This window comes from Chelmon rostratus, chromosome 19, assembly GCF_017976325.1.
Source record: "Chelmon rostratus isolate fCheRos1 chromosome 19, fCheRos1.pri, whole genome shotgun sequence".
Taxonomy (NCBI): Eukaryota; Metazoa; Chordata; class Actinopteri; order Chaetodontiformes; family Chaetodontidae; genus Chelmon; species Chelmon rostratus.
Genome location: NC_055676.1, coordinates 13,362,123 through 13,385,541, shown reverse-complemented (window position 1 = coordinate 13,385,541; position 23,419 = coordinate 13,362,123). Strand labels below are relative to the sequence as shown.

Sequence of the window (23,419 nt, the reverse complement as noted above, 5' to 3'; positions counted from 1 at the left end):
GTTCATACTTTTGCAGCTTCAGGTAATGTTGGGTAAGTTTGTTGCGGGAAGCATCTGATTGGCTGCTTGTTCACGTGTCTGTTGCGTTGACAAGCCTACATGCATCACTTCTCAGTTGAATAGACAAGTTGCGTTAATAAAAGTGAACAACATCTGATCACATGAAACATATAATTTAACGTTTTCTGTGAAGGAAATGCAGCATAATGTGGGAAAGAGTGGACGTTGGCGAAAGCGTAATTAAGCCCAAATGTAAACATCACAGGTCGATAGAAGCAAAACCTGAAAAATCATATCTTTTATCACTGATGGATTTAATTATTGCAATGTATAAAAATTATAGTTGAAAAAAAAATACATGTTGGCGAAGCACAATAATTGCATTTAAGGATCCCAGGAGGTTTTTATCTATGGCTAATAAATTGGGTCCCTACATAGCAGGTTCATAAACGTTAGTTAGCCTGGCTCCCCACCGGTTGAGGGAGTTATTCCTTTCACCGGTTCTTCCGGTCGGCATTTTGAAAGAGAGAGGGGGTAGGGGGGTAGACAGAGTGGACCCCCCCTATTTTTCTCTCTTCCCCGATTGTTTTTACATCAGGAAAATTAACCTGTACCCACAAACATAAACTCCAGCCTCTGATAAAATCGTCGTCTGATGAGGGGTTGCTCCCCCCCCCCCGCCCCAGCAGATATGTTCGCCGTGAGAAAGAAGAACCCCCCCGACACACACACCACAGTCCTCCCTACGAGAATCACTGTCGTTGTGTTAGCCGGAGGAGCTGTTTGAACGGTGGGACGGAGAGGGAGCTAGAGACTCTTCTCCAGCTCCAGCTGCCATCCTACTCCTGCTCCTGCTCCTCCCCCTCCTCCTCCTCCACCACCAGAACCACTTCTCTTTCTCATCACATCCAGAGGTAAATAAGCCAGATTCAACAATAACAACCTCTTTTTAGACCGATTGTTCACCTTCCCGAGTTTTTCCGCGTTGTCAGACACGTCGGGCAGCCTTTGGGAACCGTCAGCGGGATCAGCCAAGGGGATAATTCTGATTTGTGATGGGGTCTTTGCTTTGTACCCCTGCCTCCCTGGCGTCGGGTCGGGGTTACGCTTCCTTAGGCAAGTCCGAGGTCCACTTTGTGAGCTAGGGATGCGTCGATGAAGGCCATAGTAAGTGTGAGGTTGAAATCAAAACCCATACACGACCCGTGTGATTAAAAGAGCGACACAGAGTAAGCAACCCACGGCTAACTGTGCTTGATGCACTCCCGGTGATGCTAGCTTAGGCAAGTTACAGATGTACCTTGCCAGTTAGCATACGTTAGCTAACTACATCTCCAGTTGTTGCTAGCCGGCTAACCCCGAGTTGATTTTAAGTCACTTTTAACAGACGTCGTTATGCTGCTAGTGCTCTTAGCAAGTGCATGCATCGTCAAAATCATAATAAGTGACCAATAATACAGTCATAAGTGGTGTTAAGATGAGCTAATGTCGCTGTTGTGGTTTTGGACAGCCCCGGAAACCTTAACTGATACTATAACAAAAGAAAGAAATCAACTCAAAGGTTCCGTGTATTACCGTCGGGTTTTATTTGGCAGGTTTCAGTTGCGAGAATTCATATAGTTAAAGACTCAGACAAGCTAACCTTTGGGGTTGTAGATACAGCTACACACTCACACAGAGAAAGAGACACACACACAGAAAGAATCGGTGTAACTTTTTATCATTAATTCTGTCGTAGTTAGATTTGCACAAAAATGCACACGCAGAAGATTTGTATTTATGGAGGAAAGAAAGAACCCGGATGCAAGATGGACCTAACATCAGAAGCTGATACAGATCAATAACTTATAAAGACATGCCCAGGCTTGCTGCAAGGCCGGTATAAACTGTCTACGTCAGAGGTGCAGTTATGTTGGCAGTGTAATAATGCACACTCATGAGCTGACACATTTTATTATCCTAATCCCAGAAGAAGCACATATGCATTTGGAATATATGGAAAAACACCTGGCTATTTCTTAAAACTGAAAATCAGTTGAAACAGGAGCAGTGTTGCGTGTAATGCTATCCAACCCTGTTGACGCTGAGCATTCTTATTCTGTAAGACTGTCTGTGACCACTTTTTTTTCTTTGTTTCTGCAGCATTTCGGAGATGTGAGGAATAGGAAGAGATCGGTGATATTGAGCAGCCTGTGCATTGACACGACCTCTTGACCTCATCTTCAGCATGAATGGTGATATGCCTCATGTTCCCATCACTACTCTTGCTGGAATTGCTAGCCTGACAGACTGTAAGTGAAACATCATTTCTCTAATGCTGTTCACACGGCCTAAACACTAACATCCTAACCAAGATGTGGCAAGGCTAAGGGATGCCTGAATGCCAAGACTGGCTGTGTAGTTATACCAGAAGCTAAATACTGGTAATTGTGTTACTTCTCACTGCTGGTGATTTCAGGGCAGAGAGGTGAATTGGCTCATGTTTCTGATGGTGGGAAGTTGTGGGCTCGGACACCAAATAAATTTAGATGAGTGTTTGAATAATGGAATAATATACATTTCATAATTGATTGGCTTGCAATAGATTGTGAAAGTAAACTTAATAAAGGGTGAACTTTCTTAGCGCTCATGTTGCCATACTTTTAAGGCCGTAAGACCTTTTGCTCGAAAGATAGAGAGAATGTTTATTCTATTACTACAGCATTTTTTGTATTTTATCATGCATGTGGGTGGCAAATGTTTTAAACAAAACACAAAATAAATTCCAATAAATGTTTTTCCATGTGTTGATCCAGCAAAAATATATTAAGCTTAAATTAAAATATTCTTAATGTACATTGTTTTAAAACAGTTGACATTGCTACCACATCAAATGGGCCAGTTTAAATCATTGCATGCTCATATCTTGATGTACTAATCTTTTTCCAAAACAATTTTATTTTATGTTCATGTCTATGGCTCATGGCTTCCGTTCATTCTCCACCCATCCTAACTTGTCTTTCCATCATCCTTTTAGTGTTGAACCAGCTGCCCTTACCTTCTCCTCTCCCTGCCACCACTGCTAAGAGTCTGCTCTACAATGGAAGGATCTCCGAAGAGGTCAGCAGCCTGCTGGTGTGTCGGGACGAGAATCTGGTGACTCAGCTGGCACAGAGCCTTAACCAGGTCTCCACTGAACACATGTAAGTACCACTCACCCATCTTTCACTGCTCGCTGAACCTTCAAAAGATAATTAAAGTTCAAGAGAAGAAAGATTGCCAGTAGCTACTACAATAGGTTTGTAAAAGAGTGTAAAGTCTAAAATTAGTTTTGAGTTGGGAATTAAATCACAGTTAAATCGATTTTGTTGTCGGCAGTGTTAGTGGAAATGCATTACAAAGTGTTGTTTCACTGTTAACTTTTTAACAGTAAAGTCAGGCATTCCTGTTTCAATTTTAGTCATCACATTGTAGTTACTGCTTTACCAGATAGGCCAGCTCATGCTCGGGGTTGTCAGAATCATGAAGTCAATGCATTACTGAAAGCTGCATTCAAGCCGACGGGCAGCTATCGCCTGCAATATGACTGTGAACTGTACTTTTGCTTGCTTTCCAGAGAGTTGAAGGACAACTTGGGGAATGATGAGCCCGAGGGTGACATGCCAATGCTTCTCCAAACCCTGCTGTCCAGGAACCCCAAAATCTTCAGGGACAAAAGTATGCCAACCCAGTACAAGGTTTGGGGTGGTAAGGAGGAGACATTGAGCCATTGCTGTTGGCTCTGCAGTTGAGCTCAGTGCATGCTCTCTCACTGGCTGTGCTCTTGGTTTTCACTGTAACTTATTACTCAGCTTTGCATTTCTTGGAATAGATGCACTACTTGTGCCTAGTGCCACTAGATGTTCCCAAAGTGAGGGTGAGCCATTGTGAAAGAAAAAATGTAGCGTGAAACTTGAATGGACGATTTTTATTCTGCTATAGCATGTAAAAGGGACTTTTTTGGATTCCAAACAGACATTTCAGAATACGTTGGGAGACCACCAGCAGCATCACCGTTTGTGTTGTTTTGCTTTGGCATCGCTCAGGGGTTTGTTTGGCTGTAATTTTAGTGATAATTTATCCGTGATTGTGGGTGTAGTCGTAAATGGCCAGCACTGGCAGTTTTTTTGTTTCTTCACAAGAAAGTAAATACAGATAATGAGTAATCTGTATATATTTAGCCTAGCTTAGCTCTAAGATAGGAAACAGGCAAAATCGATTAGCCTAGCTCTGTAAACAGTGAAAAAATACGCCTTTCAGAAAATGTGGATTTTGGAGTAGTTAGCTGGGGCACTTTAGCTTGATCAACAACATCGGGGTCCAGTGATTGGATACATAGTGTTCAGAGTGGGACTGTCAGGTGTGCGCTGCGCCATGCCTATTTAAACCAGGGTGATTTATTGATGTATTAGTGACTCACTTGCTAACTAACAACATGTAGCATCTCAATAAGACAGCTATGTTGAGGTGCGGCAAGATGCATTTTGAGGCCACCTGTTTTGATGCTACTTCCAGTTTTTGAAGTCGGGAAAGGTTTTTCCTTCTATGAATTAGAGTCAGAAAAAAAATGGATATTTTCTTGCTTACCCCCAGTGTTATCTAGTCATGCAACACATACTGTCAATTGTGTTAATAAGGAAGTGTAATGTCTTGTCCTATGATAGGAAGTTGTTAAAACTTTTAAACCTATCCACCATGAAGTTTGTGGATTTTCCAAAGTGACCAGGACATTGTTTCTGGAAAGACATATTGCTCTTGATTTTTTGTTTTTTTGTTTGGACATTTTATGCCTTTATTAGACAACACTAGTAGAGAGATAACAGGAAATGAGGGGAGAGAAACATGACAAAGGTCCCCTGCCGTACATGGACCGGGGATATTGTGGTTCACAGTTGGCATCAAAATGAAATTCCATTCACCTCCATTGCATTGGGGTTGCAGAAGACATCTGACAGACAGATAACTTAAAACTTGGCCAAATAAAACCAAAGCTGTCTCTGTTGTTAGATAGCATTAGGGGTAAATGAGAAGCATTTTTTTTAGTCATTTTGGCTGAACCAACCCTTTAAATACATGTCTTCACTGAACGCACAGAGATGAAGGATTCTATTAATCTCTTTGTCTCTTTTAAAATCTTCCACGGATGTGAATAAAGCTGCTTGTACAGTTGCATCTAGTATGATAAACACTTGTTGGATAACTTTTAATTTGAATTTTAAAGTAATACTTCATAGTTTGCTGTCCTATAATTGAACTCCAGTTTTGCCTGTTTATGGCACATATGACATTTAGCTACAGATAAATATTTTAACAAGATATTTTAACAAAAATCCCATACACATTTCTTAGAGGGGTAATTTGTTTGTTTATGGTATCATCACTGATATTGATAATTGCCATAAACAGTTCTATATTTTTCTTTTAAGCTTCTAGTTTTATGAGTACCTGCACTAGCCTGCAATTACAAGTAATTATAAGTAATGTACTATATATTATGCATAAACACTTCCATATTTTGTACACTGTGTGCACTGCAGACCTCAAGGTGCTTGTGACTGCAAGATGATCATTAGTCCTAAAAAATGCATATGTGGCAGTGACCGCACACTCAACCAATACAAATGTATAATCAAGGAAAGATATTTTATTATCACTGATGCACTGATTATCATTACTTGTGCCATTTTAGCTGGTAGTGCTTTTGATCTGGTGAAATGTTGCTCCGAACATGCTCAGTGGGTTCTTTGGTAAACTCCTGCAGCTTTAACCTCCTCCTTCATCACTCTGAATTCCAAATAGTTTTCCGATGATACCTTTTACTTTCAGAATGATTAGTTAGTATACTCGGTCAAGCTTGCATCACAGAAACAGTAGTTTGGGCTTTATGAAGGACCTGTAATATGTTTAGCATATTATCATTACTATTTTCATATATAATACTAGTCTATTTCCAGTTGTACGTAACAGTGCACATATGACTGAAATTCTGAAACAAATATACACTGAGTTACCAGTTCATTATATATACATATACATATAATAGATAATGAAAGCCATTATGCTAACTGTGCAATAAATCCCATATTTTGGAAGCTTTTAATATGCATTTTAATATGCAGTTTTTGTTGGCACTGATCTTGACTACACTGTCATTTTTGTGGCTGCATGTAGTGATGTTGCATTGGACAGCATTATATTGAAAGCTGCTGTTTCAAATGTTTGGTCCACCCCCATTTACAGTTTACAGAACACGAATCAGGGGAACATAAGTGGTATAAACATCTCTCAATATAGTGTAGTCCAGTACAACAACACCATTAACTATATCCTCAAAAATGACCAGAGTTGAAGCAAGTCCTCTCTGACACACTGTTAATGGAAAAAAAAGAAGATAAGATTTCTTAGACTGAAGCTTATTAGTAGTTTCCAGCATTGCTATTGAGTAGATGGCGTTTGGTTTAGGTAGAGACTGTTGAGACACTGGCAATTTTATCCCTTTTCACTTTCACTTTTGAATATTTTGTTTAACCTGAGCCAATTTATTTCAAGAAGTGTAGATGTTACCAGATATGAAAACCTATATTACTGAGTTTCTGGTTCGTAACTACATAGGGGTGGTGTGCGTGTTCAGCTTCTTCTTTGTATGACTGTAATTGGAACTTTTTTTTATCCTCATCTCTTAGGTGTAATGCAGCAGCCAATGATGCAACAGTATAAGATGTCTCAGAATCAGATGCATGGGAGTCCAGGATCAAATTATCAGCAAACCACTGTCCCTCAAAGCCCCTCTGGGTAAGACAGTGCCAGCATATCGCCAGATGATGAAGAAGTATCTGTACTTCTACTAAGACTGCCTCTTCCTCCTTCACAGATGCTTTACATCCCCGCAGTCTGGATCAGGTACCCGGTTCGTACCCCAGCAGAACAGCCCTATACCTAGTCCCTATACCCCTCAGAGTCCTACAGACTACATGCAGTACAATCCACCAAGTTATTCTCAACACCAACAGTCTCAGCAAGGTGAGTACAGGTTTAGATCAGTAAAAATGTACTATTCGCTGCCTGCAGCACCTCTGCTAGATACTGCAAATATTTGATATTGAGCAGTAACATAGATGATCACTAACTTTAGACACACTTATGTGGTGAGGAGAAATTAATAAGCTGACAATGTAATGTGTAAAATTATAGCTGTAAAGGTGGAAAAGATTGCATCTGTCTCTCAGGTAGATGTGAGACACTGCAAATAATTTAACTGGAAATTTCATTTCACTGTCTGTTTTAGTTGCTGGTGGTGTGAGAAATATCCATGACAACAAGGTCTCTGGACAGCTATCGCGTAACTCATCTCATCACAATGTGAGACTCTCGGATGAAGACTACATGAACATGGCACACAGACTGGGAAATGAGGTAATGCAGAGAATGAAGATATCCTGACCTGACTCATCAGATGCTGGTTGTTAAAAGTGCTGATCAGTGTCTTGTATTCTAACAGGAGAATGACCCCTCTATGAGGGCGGCCACGTTTCCAGTTAAATCACCACAGTCTGTGTGTTCCTCAGCTGGGAGTGACGAAGCTGCAAGAAGTACGCTACCTTAGCAACAAGTCAATTCTTTTTCATTTTGTGGATCAAAGATAATGAACTTTTGTACATTTAATTCTTTGCCTAGACTTATTCTCTGGCGCTCACCTTTCCATGAATTTCTGTGTGATTTAGCAGCATCCAGGCCCCCCCTAATCATGCAGTCGCCGCCACCTGATGGGCCACAAGGTGCAGCACCTGACCTGCTCCTCACCTCTGCTGACCGCAAAAAGAAGCTGAAAGAAAGGTGTAAAGAAGAAAATGAAGAGGTGGATAAAAACACTTTGCACGGCATTGTTAGTTCTCCATCAAAAGACTCTGCCAGGCTGACTTTAAAACTTCAGACTTCAGACATGGATCAACCTGGAGAACTTCCTCCCAGGGCACATATCGACTCAGGCCACGAAACCGATTTGCAGATTAATAATAATCAGTCGTTAAGGATTGCCCAGGACTTGTCGCACAAGTTAGGTGCTGAGGAGCACGCAAACTGTCAGCAGGTTCTTGTTCGCCCAAATATCAAGGACTCTGGAGTCGTCAGCGGGCTTGTGTTTGATGATGCTGAGATAGACACACTTGCAGAGATCGAGAGAATAGAACGCGAGTCAGCAAGTGAGAGAGAACGGTGGTCTAAAGAAGTCCAGGATAAAGGTATAGTTTACCATGTGCCCTCCTGCATGTACTTCATGACTTAGGTTTGTTTGTGTCTGGAGATGATCTAAGTGACATTTTTCTTTATTGCAGATAAGCCACTGAAGAAACGGAAACAAGACTCGTATCCTCAGGAATCTGAGTCAAGTGATGTGCCTGCTGTACAAGGTAGCAACACTGACAGCAAGTTGACACCCAAGAAGACGAATGCTGCAAGTAACGGTGCCAGTCGGCCTGCTTTGATGGTCAGTATTGATCTGCAGCAAGCTGGCAGAGTGATAGGACAGCCTGTGGTGGTGCTGGAAACACCGCAGTTGTGTGACGGCCACCTACGGCATATAAAGTCAAAGACTGACGGGAAGGTGGATAAAGTTGTTGAAAACAGACCTGGGATCATCAAACAGCATGCCAACAACCCCAGGAAGTCTGGCTCAGATGGGCAAACAGAAACCCCTAAACAGAAGCAGGAAAGACGGCGCGAATCCAAACACAGACATGACGGCAAAACTGAGGGCGGCAAGGGACACTCAGATGACAGACGGCCAGATGCACCACGGCAGAAACATGACAGGCAATCAGACTCGCGCCACAAAGAGGAAAAGAATAACAGCAGTCACCGATCCCATGTCCACCAAACTATGACTCCAAAAACCATGAGCAACGCTGAGCGTAACTCCAGACATGGAGAAGACAAAGTCAGGGATAAAAATAAGGATAAGGAAAGAGATAGACACAGAGATAAAGATAGAGATAGAGACAGAGACAGAGATAAAGATAGAGACAGGGACAGAGACAGAGAAAAAGATAGAGATAGAGATAAAGATAGAGACAGGAACAGAGACAGGGAAAAGGAAAGGAAACACAAGATGTCAATGGAAAACTGCAATAGACATTCTCTTGACCGGCATAGTAAACCTGACAACCCCAGAGTGAAGCAAGACGGAAGCAGAAAATCCACTGACCTCAATGGTCGACAGAGGACAGAGAATTCCAGCCTTCAAAACACCCAAAATAAGGAAGAGAGAAGAAGTGGGGATGGCAGCATTAGCTGCCTAGCTAGAAACAAACAGCAGTCTTTTGAGACAAAGCCTGGCCAGCTCCCCTCGTTCCTGCTGAGTGGCAGGTCAGGAAGTCTGAAGAACTTTGTGATTCCTAAATTGAAACAGGAGGGCAGAGATCCTCCACGTCCAAGCAAATTGAAAGAGAGCCTCACCCAACCCCTCGTCAGGCTGGAGAGAGTGTCGTTGATAGAGAACTTGAACAAAGGAGCCAAACCAGTCGTTGTGCTTCAGAAACTCAGTATTGATGAGGTGAAAAGGATCATTGGGGAAAGCAGGAATGCACACAGCTCCAAATCCAGGAAGTGGTCGTCCTTTGACAAATCAGAGAGAGGTATGATTTTCTTCATTTATAAAGTATTTACTCTATTTCAGAATAATGTGTGGATTGGATGTGGATTATTTCTTTTTCTTTTCCTGTCTCAGGAATTATTATTATCACGGTCATCAATCAAAGTAAATAGCTGTGGATTAAGTAGTTCCTGATTGTATCTACGTGTAGATTATTCTGTGCTGAAAACCGGCTCGCCTCTTGTGCTTACAGAGATGTCACTTTGTGAGGGGACAAACAAGCGAAAGCACGGAATGATCAGTAAGAGATCCAAGTACGCTGAGGCGGACTCGACTGAAGATGAAGACGATGCCTCTGACAATGAGTGTCAGTATTAAACCTTAAAAAATTCACGTTTGTGTACATGCACATCAGAGTACTACAAATTCGGTCAAAAGCAGTATGCTGTCTCCACTATTGACAGAGTATTGTTTTACCATCCAGTAATCGTTAAGATAAAAAAAGATGAACCTGAAAATGTTCTATAATTGTTACATTTTATTAATTTGTTTATCAAAGCGGTAATTTAGTGCTTAAAGTTCTCTTCGTTTTTCTGAGTTTTCCTTTCTCTGCTGCTCTTTACAGATCCACGGAAAAAGTGCAAGAAAGATCACAACAAGGCATGGCGACACGAAGAGAGGAGAGGTTCTGGAGAGCATCGGCGAAGCGGAGGGCCTCAAAATGCTCACCGGGGGTCCGGCAGCCGCCACCGCGAACGGGGCCCTGACGATTCAAGCGAGGGCTCCCCACCACCAAACCTTAGTGATGGTGAGTCTTTTTGGCGTAGGCTCGCCAGTGGGCAGAAGCAAAAATAACAATAAATAATTCAATGTTGAAGATGGTGTAGAGAGTGCTTTTATTTTGTTGTTGGTCTCTAAGAAGGCAAAGTGATTGTATCTCAATTCTAACCTTCAACAGCAGACAGAAAAGAAAAGCTAATTCTGTCAAGCAATGCAAATCGTGACAGTCATTCAGATGATTGCCTTTGAAACCAGTGACCAGCCAATTCCCTGGATAGTTGAATTACTACACCCAAGTCTTTTTCTATTAAATATTTAGTGCTTGAGGGTTGGTTGCTGCTGTCAAGGATTTGACTAATGCTGTTATTGCCTTCTTTTTGTTCAGTTGCCAGAAGATTGAAGAAAAAGGAGAAACAGAAAAAAAGGAAGGCGTACGATTCCAAGCTGTCACCAGATGGTATCGTTTTCCCTTTTTGAATCCTGTTAATATAAACTAATTTACCACATTTAAATCTTTTTATTAATCAGTTTTTCACGTTTGTTTTACAGAATTTATGGACTCTTCCACATGTAAGAGATTCGCGGCCAGTTTGGACAACATTCTTGAGAACCTTGAGGACGCTGACCTGACTGCAGCAGGTGAACATCAAGCGCTGCAGTTTCGTAGCATTTGTTGAAGTGTTGAGTTGAAAAAAACATGACAACATTACGTGTTTGTGCCCACAAACAGATGATGAAGAGATACCTGAAGAACTCTTGCTTGGAAAGCACCAGTTGAGCGAGCTAGGCAGCGATTCTGCTAAGATTAAAGATATGGGTATCTTTAACAAGGTGAGAGGAGTGCGTTTGTGCGCTCAGGTTCACGGTTGATAATTAGCTGTTGTAAAGACAGTTCACAAGCACGTTTTAGGTGAAAGTAACCAATCATTTGTTTCATCCACAGTTTCCGTCTGAGAAACTGGTAAAAATTTTGAATATCCTGGAGAAGAACATTAAAGACAGTGTCAAACTTTCCACATTAATGAACCACGTAAGTTGATATTATGTTTCAGTTGTGGAAATGATAACGTTTCTTTTCAATCTGGATTTTTTTGAACTCATTGTTTTTGACATTTGTTAGGGTAACGATTCCATGGAGGAGGAGCGGCTGTGGCGTGACCTTATCATGGAGCGGGTGACTAAGTCTGCTGACGCCTGTCTAACTGCACTCAACATCATGACATCTCCACACATGCCCAAGGCTGTTTATATCGAAGACGTAATTGAGAGGGTGTTGCAATACACCAAGTTCCATCTGCAAAACACTTTGTACCCCCAGTATGACCCGGTCTACAGAATGGATCCCCATGGAGGTCAGTACAGTTTTCTTCTGTTTTTCTGAGTTGTTCTACAAGGATTGCACAATTTAACATACATCCCCAATTCCACTACATGCTGGAGTTTTTTTTTTACCTTTACACTTTTTGCTGCAGGTGTTTGAAGTGGTTTACTTATATTTTTATTCAACTCATTTCCTATTTTCTCACTCACCTAAGGTGGCATGCATACTTCAAAGTCCAAGAGGGCAAAGAGTTCCACCCACAAACAGAAGGTGGTAGTCTTTCTCTACAACAAAGTGTGTGATATCGTCAGCCACATTTCAGAGCTCCTGGAGATCCAGCTGCTAACCGACACCACTATTCTCCAGGTGAGACTCTTAATCCGGCCTGACATCATTCACATTCATGACCCCATTTAACCTTTGACTCTCCAGCTCTAACTTACCTGACTGCTTTTGTACTCTGCTTTTAGGTGTCCACCCTGGGTATTACACCATTTTTTGTGGAGAATGTCAGTGAGCTGCAATTATGTGCCATCACACTAGTGACAGCAGTAAGTCTGCCATGGCATGCAATTTAAGTGTTATTTTAGCAGTTATCTTTGTTATTGCTTCAGATTTTATTTATATATTTATTTATTTATTTATTGTCGTTTTGAATGACGGGCTCCTGTGCAACATTTCTGTTGTTATGTTTTGTTTTAAGTCCTTTGGATTTTACTCCTCCTTAGGTGTTCTCTCGTTATGAAAAGCACAGGCAGCTCATTCTCGAAGAGATCTTCACCTCCCTGGCTAGACTTCCTACTAGTAAACGCAGCCTCAGGAACTTCAGGTAACTACATCCTGAGTGAATATTCGCTCAATAAAGTGACACAACTCAAGATATTGGTCATTGTAGTCCTCTGCTCTGCTCAGTAAACCTAAGGATGCTTACATGTCATACTCACCCAGGCTAAACAGCAATGATTCGGACGGAGAGCCGTTGTATATCCAGATGGTCACAGCACTGGTTTTTCAGCTCATCCAGTGTGTGGTACACCTTCCCTCAGAGAGGGACGCAGAGGATGAACATAATAAGAAGGTAAGTATAGTGGATTTAACTGATATTCAAACCATATTTATCTGGAAATAAAAGTTTTGATTCAGAAATTGTTCTGCTTTATTGTGCTAGGTGGATAAAGATGTCTTCATCACAAACTCGTATGAAACTGCCATGAGGACAGCTCAGAACTTCCTATCAGTGTTTCTCAAGAAGTAAGTCTTTATTCCCGCTCGCTCTACACAACACAACATATATTCTTGATCTCGCCTATTCCTCTTAAACCTCAAGCCATGATCTATATGACATCTTGTAGTAGAGGATTGTGTTCTGCATGTTTCAGATGTGGCAGTAAGCAGGGAGAGGAAGACTACAGGCCTCTGTTTGAGAACTTTGTTCATGACTTGCTGTCTACAGTCAACAGGCCTGAGTGGCCTGCAGCTGAACTGCTGCTCAGTTTACTGGGCCGGCTGTTGGTGAGTAAATGCCCTCACCACCTGTCCAGTGTTATGTTCGTTTTTGTTGTGACCTTTCTCCTCCACTTCCTGTGCTCCAGGTGCACCAGTTCAGTAACAAGCAGACAGAAATGGCACTCAGGGTGGCATCGCTGGACTACCTCGGTACTGTTGCGTCTCGCCTGCGCAAAGACGCTGTCACTAGCAACATGGACCAAAAGGCTATCGACCGCATCCTCAGAGAGGTAGACCAGATAATTCCAGAATGATTTTGACAGGTTTTAATTAACAGTGGTGTTGAACTGCTTTTGATGCGCTCCTGGCATATTGATATCCCTGCAGACTCCCGGTGGTGATGAAATCCAGCAGCTCCAGAAGGCCTTGTTAGGCTACCTAGATGAGAACATTGAGACGCATCCATCTCTGGTGGTGAGTGTTTAATTTTCATGCACTAAGATGTGTATTTACAGAAATCATTATGGTCACATTTATGGTTCCCTAAGGAACCTTCTCAAATGGCTTGACAAAGGGATATTGTGGCGTGTCTGGTTTAGCGTAAAAGAGACGCGGCTTTAACAAGCTTCCTTAGTGTAAAAGTGGTATTGGACTGTATACTATGCCTTAAATGTTCTGCATTTTTCATCACATATGTATGCATTTGTTTCATATAGTTTGCCAGGAAGTTTTATATTGCTCAGTGGTTCAGAGACACTACAAGTGAGGCAGAGAAAGCGATGAAGACTGGGAACGATGAGGACTTTAAAGGTCGACATCATTCCGCAGATGTTGACTCGACTGCAGAGATCATGCAGAGGTCCGAGATACGGAAGAAGTTTCTCCGCAAGGCCATCAAGGCATCATCATCATCACATTTCAGTTCTCTGAGGTAGCTGTTACTTCAGCTCTGGAAGATTGCACTGATTTTCTGTGCTGTTTGACTTGTTCAACATACCTGGTGTTAAACAGACCTCTGGATTTTTCCTTCAGGTTAAACTCTGACTCAGTGGACTATGAGGACTCCTGTCTGATTGTCAGATATTTGGCCTCCATGAGGCCGTTTGCACAGAGCTTTGATATTTATTTATCACAGGTAAGAGGATTTATTTTAAATAAATGTGCATGATGGATTATGTCAGGTTGGCTGTCATTATGTTTTCCTCTTACGGTCTCTCTTGTATAGATTCTGAGAGTGCTGGGTGAGAGTGCCATTGCAGTCAGAACTAAAGCCATGAAGTGTCTGTCTGAAGTAGTAGCTGTGGATCCAAGTATTCTGGCACGGGTATGTCCAAGGTTAATTTATTTATCATTGTACAATGCTGGGTTGCACGGTGAAATGCGAGTTGTAGTGCCTTTATGCTGCACAAGAAAAACTGTTGTGTATGGTTGAGTGCGGAGGATGAATTAAGGAGTCTGTCTGTCTCTCCTCTGTGAAGGTTGACAAGACTTTGTCATGAGAACTTTGCCTTCTTAAGCTTCCACAAGAAATACGGCCATTTCTTAGCTTTCGGAACCAGGGTGGAAAAGTCATCCTGTATTGGCTGCAACGCATCTCTTAGACTACTGGACTGATTATACTTTTATTTCCATTGTGTGTTGAGTTTTAGGGTAGTGTCGTGGCATTACCAGGCAATTATGTCCTTTTACCACAGTCAAAATATCAGCCATAACATTCAGTAATGTTTATCCGTGCTTGACAAATCTCCCCTACTTGTTTTTCAGTTGGATATGCAGCGTGGGGTTCATTGTCGCCTTATGGACAACTCCACCAGCGTTCGAGAGGCAGCTGTGGAGCTCCTTGGCCGTTTCGTGCTCAGTCGTCCTCAGCTCATTGAGCAGTACTATGACATGCTCATTGAAAGGATATTGGTAATTTCTTCACCTTTTTTAACACCTCAGTGTGAGGCTCTGTATCGTGCACAACTTTTTGTTTCTCTGGTGGTAAAATTTGAAGGAAAAAAATAGACATAGTCTGTTATAAGACCGGCTCAGGTGGATGTTCCCTGGAAGTTAGAAAACTCAGTTCATTTGAAGTGCAAAAGTTCAGCTGAGGTTAAATCATCGTATTCCCACGCTGCCACCTTAAGATCAAAGGAAGAACTGCAACCATTTGACAGTGCAGCAATTTGAGGAATGTTTTTATTTTTTATCACCATCCCTTTCCCTTTACTGTGTGTCCATTATGCATCCGTTTATTCCGTATTCCATTTTCACATTTTAACAGGATACTCAATATTTTCCCATTCACATCAGTCGGACAAAAAGAAGCACTTTATATTAAGTCTGTTTTGAGCTGTCCTTGTTACCATTTTGTCTTTACACAGGACACAGGTATTAGTGTGAGGAAGAGGGTCATTAAGATCTTGAGGGATATTTGCCTGGAGCAGCCGGACTTCCACAAGATCACTGAGATGTGTGTCAAGATGATCCGAAGGGTCAACGATGAAGAGGGGATCAAGGTTTGTGGGTTTTTTTTCATTTGAATGACACTTTCGAGTGGCCATTTTTAGTTTTTGATATACAGTTTACACACACATAACATCTTTTCCCACGCAGAAACTGGTGAATGAGACATTCCAGAAACTCTGGTTCACCCCCACACCCAGTCATGACAAAGACGCCATGACCCGGAAGATCCTGAACATCACAGATGTGGTGCGTACTGTCTAGGCTTGTGACAATAATGCTTGCGCCATCATTCAAATAAGGAACATCTCAACCAATCTCATCAATCTCAACATCTCAACCATCATTCAATCTCAACATCAACCATCTCACATGGTCACAGTCTGACTCGTGTCATGTTTTGATTTCATCCCAGGTCTTGGCATGTAAAGATTCAGGCTACGACTGGTTTGAGCAGCTTCTCCAAAATGTGAGTTGTTTAACTTGTGTGGCTGCTTTGATTTCTCAACAGCAGTTTGTGTGTCTTTGTAAACAGCTGCTGCGTGCATATTTTGTCCAGCATCTTATCTAACTTCTGTACGTCAACTGTTTAGCTGCTTAAGTCAGAAGAGCAAGCATCGTACAAACCAGCCAAGAAGGCCTGCGTTCAGCTGGTGGACAATCTGGTGGAACACATTCTGAAATATGAGGAGTCTCTCGCAGGTAATAAAATAAAAATTAATACAACCCTAATTCCAAAAAAAGTTGGGACGCTGTATAAAACATAATTATAACAATTTAAGAATTTGATCATCTTATGGACATATATTTCATGCTTTATCTGACCAGCTTCATTAATTTTCACAAATTCTGTTTTTTATGTTTCACACAGCAACCCAGCTTTTTTGGAAATGTGGCTGTAGTAATTTTGCTTACAATATTTGCTGTCTCAAATATCAGTGTTTTCTGTGTCTGTGTTTCAGACTGTGAGGACAAAGGGGTGAATTCAGGTCGTCTGGTTGCATGCATCACCACTCTCTACCTGTTCAGCAAGATCAGAGCACAGTTAATGGTCAAACATGCCATGACTATGCAGCCCTACTTGACCACAAAGTGCAATGTGAGTACAATATGATTTTCTTCTGCATGAATCTATTATTTTTTACTTGCCTGAAAGTATGAGGAATCATTTGTTGAGAGCGGTGCCCTCAAAGAACACCAACTTTTAGATTGTATCATAGGGCCATCTAGTGGCAGCCAAAGGAAAACACAAGCATTCAGCAGCTCAGCATTGGACTGTCTCTATTGACGTTTCAGACTCAGAATGACTTCATGGTGATATGTAACGTGGCTAAGATCCTGGAGCTCGTTGTGCCTCTGATGGAGCATCCAAGCGAGACTTTCCTCACTACCCTAGAAGAAGACCTGATGAAGCTCATCATCAAATATGGCATGACGGTCAGTGGCATTTACCGCTTACGTTTTCACAGATAGCTCTTAAAGAGCATTAACAACATGGATGTGAAACTTCTAAGTGCTTCCAAAAAGCAACTGGACTTGTTTGTGGTTCTAGAAGAGTTTCGCCTCTCATCCAAGAGGCTTCTTCAGTTCTAACTGACTGGTGGGAAGTCTCAGGTATTTATCCTCTTGCAGGATTTTAGACCCGCCTAGCTATCATATGAGTCGTTAAGGTCACAGGAGCAATGGACAATGGGTGGGTCCTAGCCTGAGTGGGTGGGTTGTTTACCCACTGCACCATCATATGAGTCATCAGGGTCACATGAGTCCTGGTGTGAGTGGCTTGTGAGTGATGACTGGAAGCACTTAGAAGTAGCATGACCTGGATGAATGAGAATCTTCACAGACATGGATGTGAAAACTGCTGCTCAGACCACGAGTTTTAATTTAAGCTTGATGTCATTTGTTGTGTCTGTTCTCAGGTTGTACAACACTGTGTAAGCTGTCTTGGTGCCGTTGTCAACAAGGTCACGCACAACTACAAGTTTGTTTGGGCTTGTTTCAACCGTTACTATGGTAAGGCTGTGCTGTAACACATATTTTTTTATACCAGAATTCTTGTATACCTTGAAATGGAAAAGGCTGGAAAACGACTCCAAAACACAGCAACATTTTTTAAAACATGAACAGTACACAGAGCTTGTAATTATTAACCTGCTCATTCATTTATAGGAGCTCTGGCCAAACTGAAGACACAGCACCAAGAGGACCCCAACAGCTCCACTCTGGCTGCCAACAAGCCTACTCTCCTGCGTTCCCTGTTTACTGTGGGGGCTCTCTGTCGACACTTTGATTTTGACCAAGAGGAGTTCAAGGGTGCTAACAAGGTAAACACTAGGCAGCTTAAACTGTGTGTGCAGAACTACTGTGGAATCTGTTCTGTTGACTAACTTGCCATCTACCTCTGTGTCTCTTAGATTGTCATCAAGGACAAAGTGTTGGAGCTTCTATTGTACTTCACCACTCACGAAGATGAGGAGGTCCAGATCAAGGCCATCATAGGTCTAGGTACATTGCACTTCATATCGACTGTATTTTACTGCAATTTATTATTTACACCTCCTGATATTTTTGCTCACCTGTGTCTTCGACTTTAGTTCCCCCAGTAATTACATCTGTTATAAAATGATTTCCGTTGTCTCAAGGTTTCCAGTTCATCATGCACCCAGAGCTCATGTTTGTGCAGGATGTGAAGGTTCTGTATAACAGCACCCTATCAGATGAAACCAGTTTGGTCAGCCTAAAGATCCAGGTGCTAAAAAACCTGCAGACATACCTACAAGAGGAGGACTCTCGGATGCAGGAGGCTGATCGCGAATGTGAGTTCAACAAGTCCATCTCTCGCGTTCTGTCTCTCAGATGCCAAAGATTATCATTGTGTGTCCAGTAGTGTTAATCTTGTCGAATGTCCTGACTTTTTTTTTAATTCAGGGAAGAATCAAGCCAAGCAGGAGGATCTAAAAGAAATGGGGGACATCTCATCAGGAATGAGCAGCTCCATAATGCAGATCTACCTGAAGCAGGTGCTGGAGTCCTTCTTCCACTCGCAGTCCACAGTTCGGCACTTTGCCCTGAGCGTCATTACGTTGACTCTCAGCCAGGGCCTCATCCATCCTGTACAGGTATGTTCACAGTCTCACTCCAGCATACTCAGCCAAGATGTGCAGAGGTCTTAGAGGGAAGACAGGTGTGAGATTTTCTTTTTTCTCACAGTGACAACATTCTCTGCTGTCTTGAATGTATCGTGAGCTGTTCACAGATTAGATACAATTGTTTTTTTAGTGTGTGCCCTACTTAATTGCCATGGGAACAGACCCCGAGCCAACCATGAAGAACAAGGCCGATCAACAGCTGGTGGAGATTGACAAGAAATATTCAGGCTTCATCCATGTGAGTGGCTTTCTGGTTTATAATCAGGGTGTGCAAATCAATGTGCCAATACGATTGTTTGATGTAATGGTATCTGTGGGCAGTAGTGTGTGTATTTTGTTAGGGCTGGAGAATTTGAAAAAGTTCAGGCTACACTGAACACTGAACATTATAAGGAAGGAAAACTTGACTTTAAACTCAAATCTGAATGTTACACAGGAGCACAAAGCAGATTTTAGAGGGAGAGATAAAAAAACATAGCCGTCTAATTTGCTGTTTTTATTTCTTTAGTTCTTATTTTTAGAAAATAAACAAAATGTATACTCTCTACATCTAGCAACTTACCTTTGAACCTTTGATCCTAGACTTTGTAGGTCTAACAAAGATAAAATATGAGTATCACAAAAATCGTATTTATTGGAAGTATTTCAACCATTATCATGTTATCTGTGTATTTTCTGAGTTGTATCTCACTGTGAATTCACAGATGAAGGCTGTCGCAGGGTTGAAGATGTCTTACCAGGTACAGCAGGCCATAGATGGAGCCAAAGGCGCGGTGGTGCGAGGTTTCCGTCACGATGACTCAGACTCTGCTCTCTGCTCTCATCTCTACACAATGGTCCGTGGGAACCGACAACATAGGCGGGCTTTCCTCCTTTCCCTGCTTAACCTATTCGATGACAGCTCCGTAAGTTCGCCTCTCTCCTTTGGACTGATTCGCTTCTCTGGGCGTACATTTGAAGGGTTGTGCATCTCCAAAGGCTCACCCATCCAGCTGGCTTCACTGCTACTCATGAGCAGTTAGAAGCCTTTTTTTCACATTCCTCGCTGAAAGTGTAAATTTTCTCGCTGCGTATGAAAAATCTAATTTTAAGAGGCGGGCCTGCAAGAGTGATTTGTGACATAACAAATCATTTGGAAGCCAACCCTGATCCAGTATTCAGCATACACAAGTGTGATGTGGAAACCCAAAGCCTCCAGGGTGCAGACAATGAGAATTAGGAGACATCTTGTGTCCAGCAGTCAAACTTGAGAAATGAAAAACATTTGCATGTTCTAATAATATGGACTGGATTTTTTAATGAAGTAGAAGTAGTAGGTGCTATTTTAAGGATTTTAATGTGCTGATTCTTTTCCTGGAAAAAAGCAGACACACCTTAGACATTTTTGTGTATGTCTTACTACCTGTGTGGAGGGATCTTTAATTTTAGGTAGTGATGTTTTACTTTGTCCCCTGCAGAAAACAGAGGTGAACATGTTGTTGTTCATAGCAGACAACTTGGCCTGCTTCCCCTACCAGGCCCAGGAGGAGCCTCTCTTCATCATGCACCATGTAGATATTACTCTGTCTGTCTCTGGTAGCAACCTGCTCCAGTCTTTCAAGGAGGTGAGAGGCTTTGTTTGATTATACATATGACTTTTTGCTCTTCGTAGTTTGTTTATCGTGAGATAAAAATCTGACCTTGTGTAATATACCCACTGTATATTCCACTGTCTGTGTTTGAGTGGCTTTGTTCTCTCTGAGCAGTCTTTGCGGAAAGAGCCTGTACAACGGGAGAAGAAGATGAAGAAAAAAAAGAAGAAGAAGAAGCACCATCGGAGGAGAAAATACAGCTCTGATGATGATGATGATGATGAAGAGAGCAGTAGCGAATCCAGCAGCAGTGATGAGGACGATGAGGTGGTCCATAGGGGAAAGAAGTCTGTGGTTTCAGACGCCGACTCTGACATGGAAGATGAGGATGCAGTGATGGACCGCCTGCCTGAAAATCCCAACCCTCTGCTGGACTTTGCCAGTGCCTCACAGGGTATTCTGCTGCTGCTGGTGCTCAAACAACATCTGAAGAATCTCTATGGCTTCTCAGACAGGTAGGCCACATCAAAAATGCCAGTCAACAAATCTTTCGTTGACTCTTCCTCGGTATTGCAGCTGTTTGCATGACTGAGCTGAACTTTTTGCCTGTGTTCCAGCAAAATCCAGAAGTATTCACCCACGGAGTCTGCCAAAGTGTACGACAAGGCTGTGAACAGGAAGTCTAAGGTGCACTTCCACCCTCGTCAGACACTGGATTACCTGAAGAGTCATATGGCTGACATGGATCTCAGCTACGAGACCAAAAGGAATATTGTGAAACAGTATTTGGACGTAAGCATTCATTTCTATGTTTTGAGTTTATTTGTGTTATTTCACTCTCAGGAATATGCAATGGACAAATGGTGTGACTGTGAGAGAGTGTGTGCAGATGTGTGCATGTTTTTTAATTTCAGGTGGCCCAGATAGTCATGTTTGACCATTGAAGTAAACCTAGATTTGTGCAGTAATGAATAAAATATGTGCAAGGTTTTCATAGGCCCATTGCTGTATTTGTCCACCCAACTGTTTGTTTGGTAAAAGAAGTCCTTTCAAGTTGGCTAAAAAAAGAAGAAACTGTTAAACTGAAGTGCCTGCCTTTTCTTCATAGTTCAAGGTACTGATGGAGCACTTGGATCGTGACGAAGAGGACGAGGAGGGTGAAGCAAGTGCCAATGCCAGAAACAAAGCCATTACTTCACTGCTGAGTGGCTCAAAACTCGGGAACCACAACCACAATAATCACACTGCTCCAATGGAGAGCGATGAGGAGGAGAGTGATGATGAAGATCCCGCTGCGGTATGAATTTTAAAACTCCTTAGAGTAAAGATCACTCATAAGATTTACATGTTAACATACCTGCAATCAAACTTCTATATATCTGAATAGATAGTTTAAAATGGCATTAGTTCAGTCATATGGATATCATATTTGAGGTACGTGCACAACAGTAGTCCCTTTGTGAGAATGTGGAAAAGGTTTTTACATGTCACAGTCATGAAAAGGAAAGGGAAAATGACCTAATGCCTCTCTGTCAGAGTATATGCAAACATCGTTTTAACCCTCTGAACCCCACAGCCCGCTGGTGGGTTTGACAGATATATTTTCTTTTAAAAATTGGCATTTTAAATGTGTTATACTGCATAAAAATATTTTTTGAGTACTACCATCTTCTAGTCATGATTGTGCTGTTTCCATAGAGGTGCATGACTTACATATTGCAGTGAAAAACGAGCCCACAGTGAGTTAAACTGTGACAGGCCAGAAACGGCCTGGGGTTCAGTTGCAGGCATTTGTTTTGCAGCTACTGTTCACACATTAATGTTTTTTCATGCCGGACACATTCTGCGTCTTCTGTCCACAGCGGAAACCAAGGAAAGGCAGGGATTCCGCAGAGGATTCAGGTCACATGAATGAAACAGTGGAGGCCATGGACGTTGTTGCCATCTGCCGTCCCAAATACAAAGACAGACCGCAGATTGCCAGGGTCGTCCAGAAGACCAAAAATGGCTACAGCATACACTGGATGACCGGCTCCTACTCTGGGCCCTGGGCTGTGGCAAAGAAGCGGGACGGTCGCAAAAAGGTGCCTTGGGTTGACACTATCAAGGAGTCAGACATTATTTACAAGAAAATATCCTTGACAAGCGGACACAAGCTGACGAACAAAGTGGCACAGACGTTACGGGCGCTGTATGCCGCCAAGGAGGGGACTAAGAGTTAATCATCTGAAATTATTCAGGCAGAAATCGCTCACAGCCCAGATCTATGTGGGTCCAACATGTTAAAGAGAGAAGATGGACGTGGTTTAGGAAAAAGTATGGAGAACACAGGTCTGTTTGACTACAGACCTGTTTAAGTTAAACACAAGAAGGAAATCATTGTGTGGGAGTTCCTTCGCTGTTGTGCAGCAGCCTCGTTGTTTGATTTTTACTCCCACTGTATCATTGTTTAACTAAACACATGTTTATATCTGAACATAATTCTGTAAAAAGAAAGAAACTGAATGTTGGAAATTAGTGTATTGATGATGTTCTTAATAAAGTGTTTTGGAGTTTAAACTAGCACCAGATGGATTTATTCACTTGACCTGAGCTCCAACAACTTTTAACTTTCTTTTTTTTTCTTGTTTGTTTACCCACACTGTGTAATGGAGTATCTTTGATATAATTTATTTATGTTAAAAGCAGTGCAGTATCTGTGCCTATATGCAGGGGAAGTTATATTGTTTTTAATATAGATTTTGATGTTATAGAACACAGAGCAAGAAAAAAGTGATCCCCCGCTCTTCTGGTGGAACAAATACTGCAATAAATTTTTCTTATGTCTTTGTTACTTGTTTGTGCTTTTTTTCACCACATCAGAATTTTGCCTGTATTGTGATCCCCTCACTTGTGTGACAGAAGTAAAGGGGAGTGAAGGTAATCATGGAGGGGTCTTTTGGGGATGTGACTGGACTACAAACAGGTCGATCTGTGCCTCTGAAGAAATAATACCAGATCTTAAGAGGTTACTGAAGTCTTTACTCACTGCAACCCTGCATAGATCATCTTATCATGATGAATGTGAGGATGTACACATCAGCAGCTGGAAGGTCACTTA

At 42.0% G+C, this 23,419-nt stretch overlaps 1 protein-coding gene across 2 annotated transcripts; it reads left to right on the top strand.

Annotated features, from left to right (window-relative positions):
• Positions 1-796: 796 nt before the first annotated feature.
• On the top strand, positions 797-23,143 carry LOC121622958 (nipped-B-like protein). 2 transcript variants are annotated; one of them, XM_041960047.1, is made up of 47 exons: positions 797-914; positions 2,143-2,291; positions 3,017-3,182; positions 3,596-3,696; positions 6,702-6,810; positions 6,890-7,038; positions 7,304-7,431; positions 7,517-7,607; positions 7,743-8,255; positions 8,349-9,647; positions 9,858-9,971; positions 10,230-10,412; positions 10,770-10,841; positions 10,934-11,023; positions 11,115-11,215; positions 11,328-11,414; positions 11,505-11,736; positions 11,920-12,071; positions 12,176-12,256; positions 12,434-12,534; positions 12,654-12,783; positions 12,874-12,956; positions 13,085-13,217; positions 13,298-13,441; positions 13,539-13,625; positions 13,868-14,082; positions 14,184-14,286; positions 14,377-14,475; positions 14,916-15,062; positions 15,518-15,652; positions 15,750-15,848; positions 16,015-16,068; positions 16,193-16,301; positions 16,562-16,698; positions 16,896-17,036; positions 17,519-17,612; positions 17,769-17,923; positions 18,014-18,104; positions 18,242-18,415; positions 18,528-18,718; positions 18,879-18,986; positions 19,453-19,653; positions 20,206-20,352; positions 20,494-20,834; positions 20,937-21,111; positions 21,428-21,616; positions 22,182-23,143. In XM_041960047.1, exons 2-47 carry the CDS (start codon positions 2,228-2,230, stop codon positions 22,539-22,541), a joined length of 7,875 nt encoding a protein of 2,624 aa, XP_041815981.1. In that variant the 5' UTR covers positions 797-914; positions 2,143-2,227; the 3' UTR covers positions 22,542-23,143. The 2 variants fall into 2 exon arrangements, with proteins under 2 accessions (XP_041815981.1, XP_041815980.1); XM_041960046.1 differs by having other exon boundaries at positions 7,740-8,255.
• Positions 23,144-23,419: the final 276 nt, after the last annotated feature.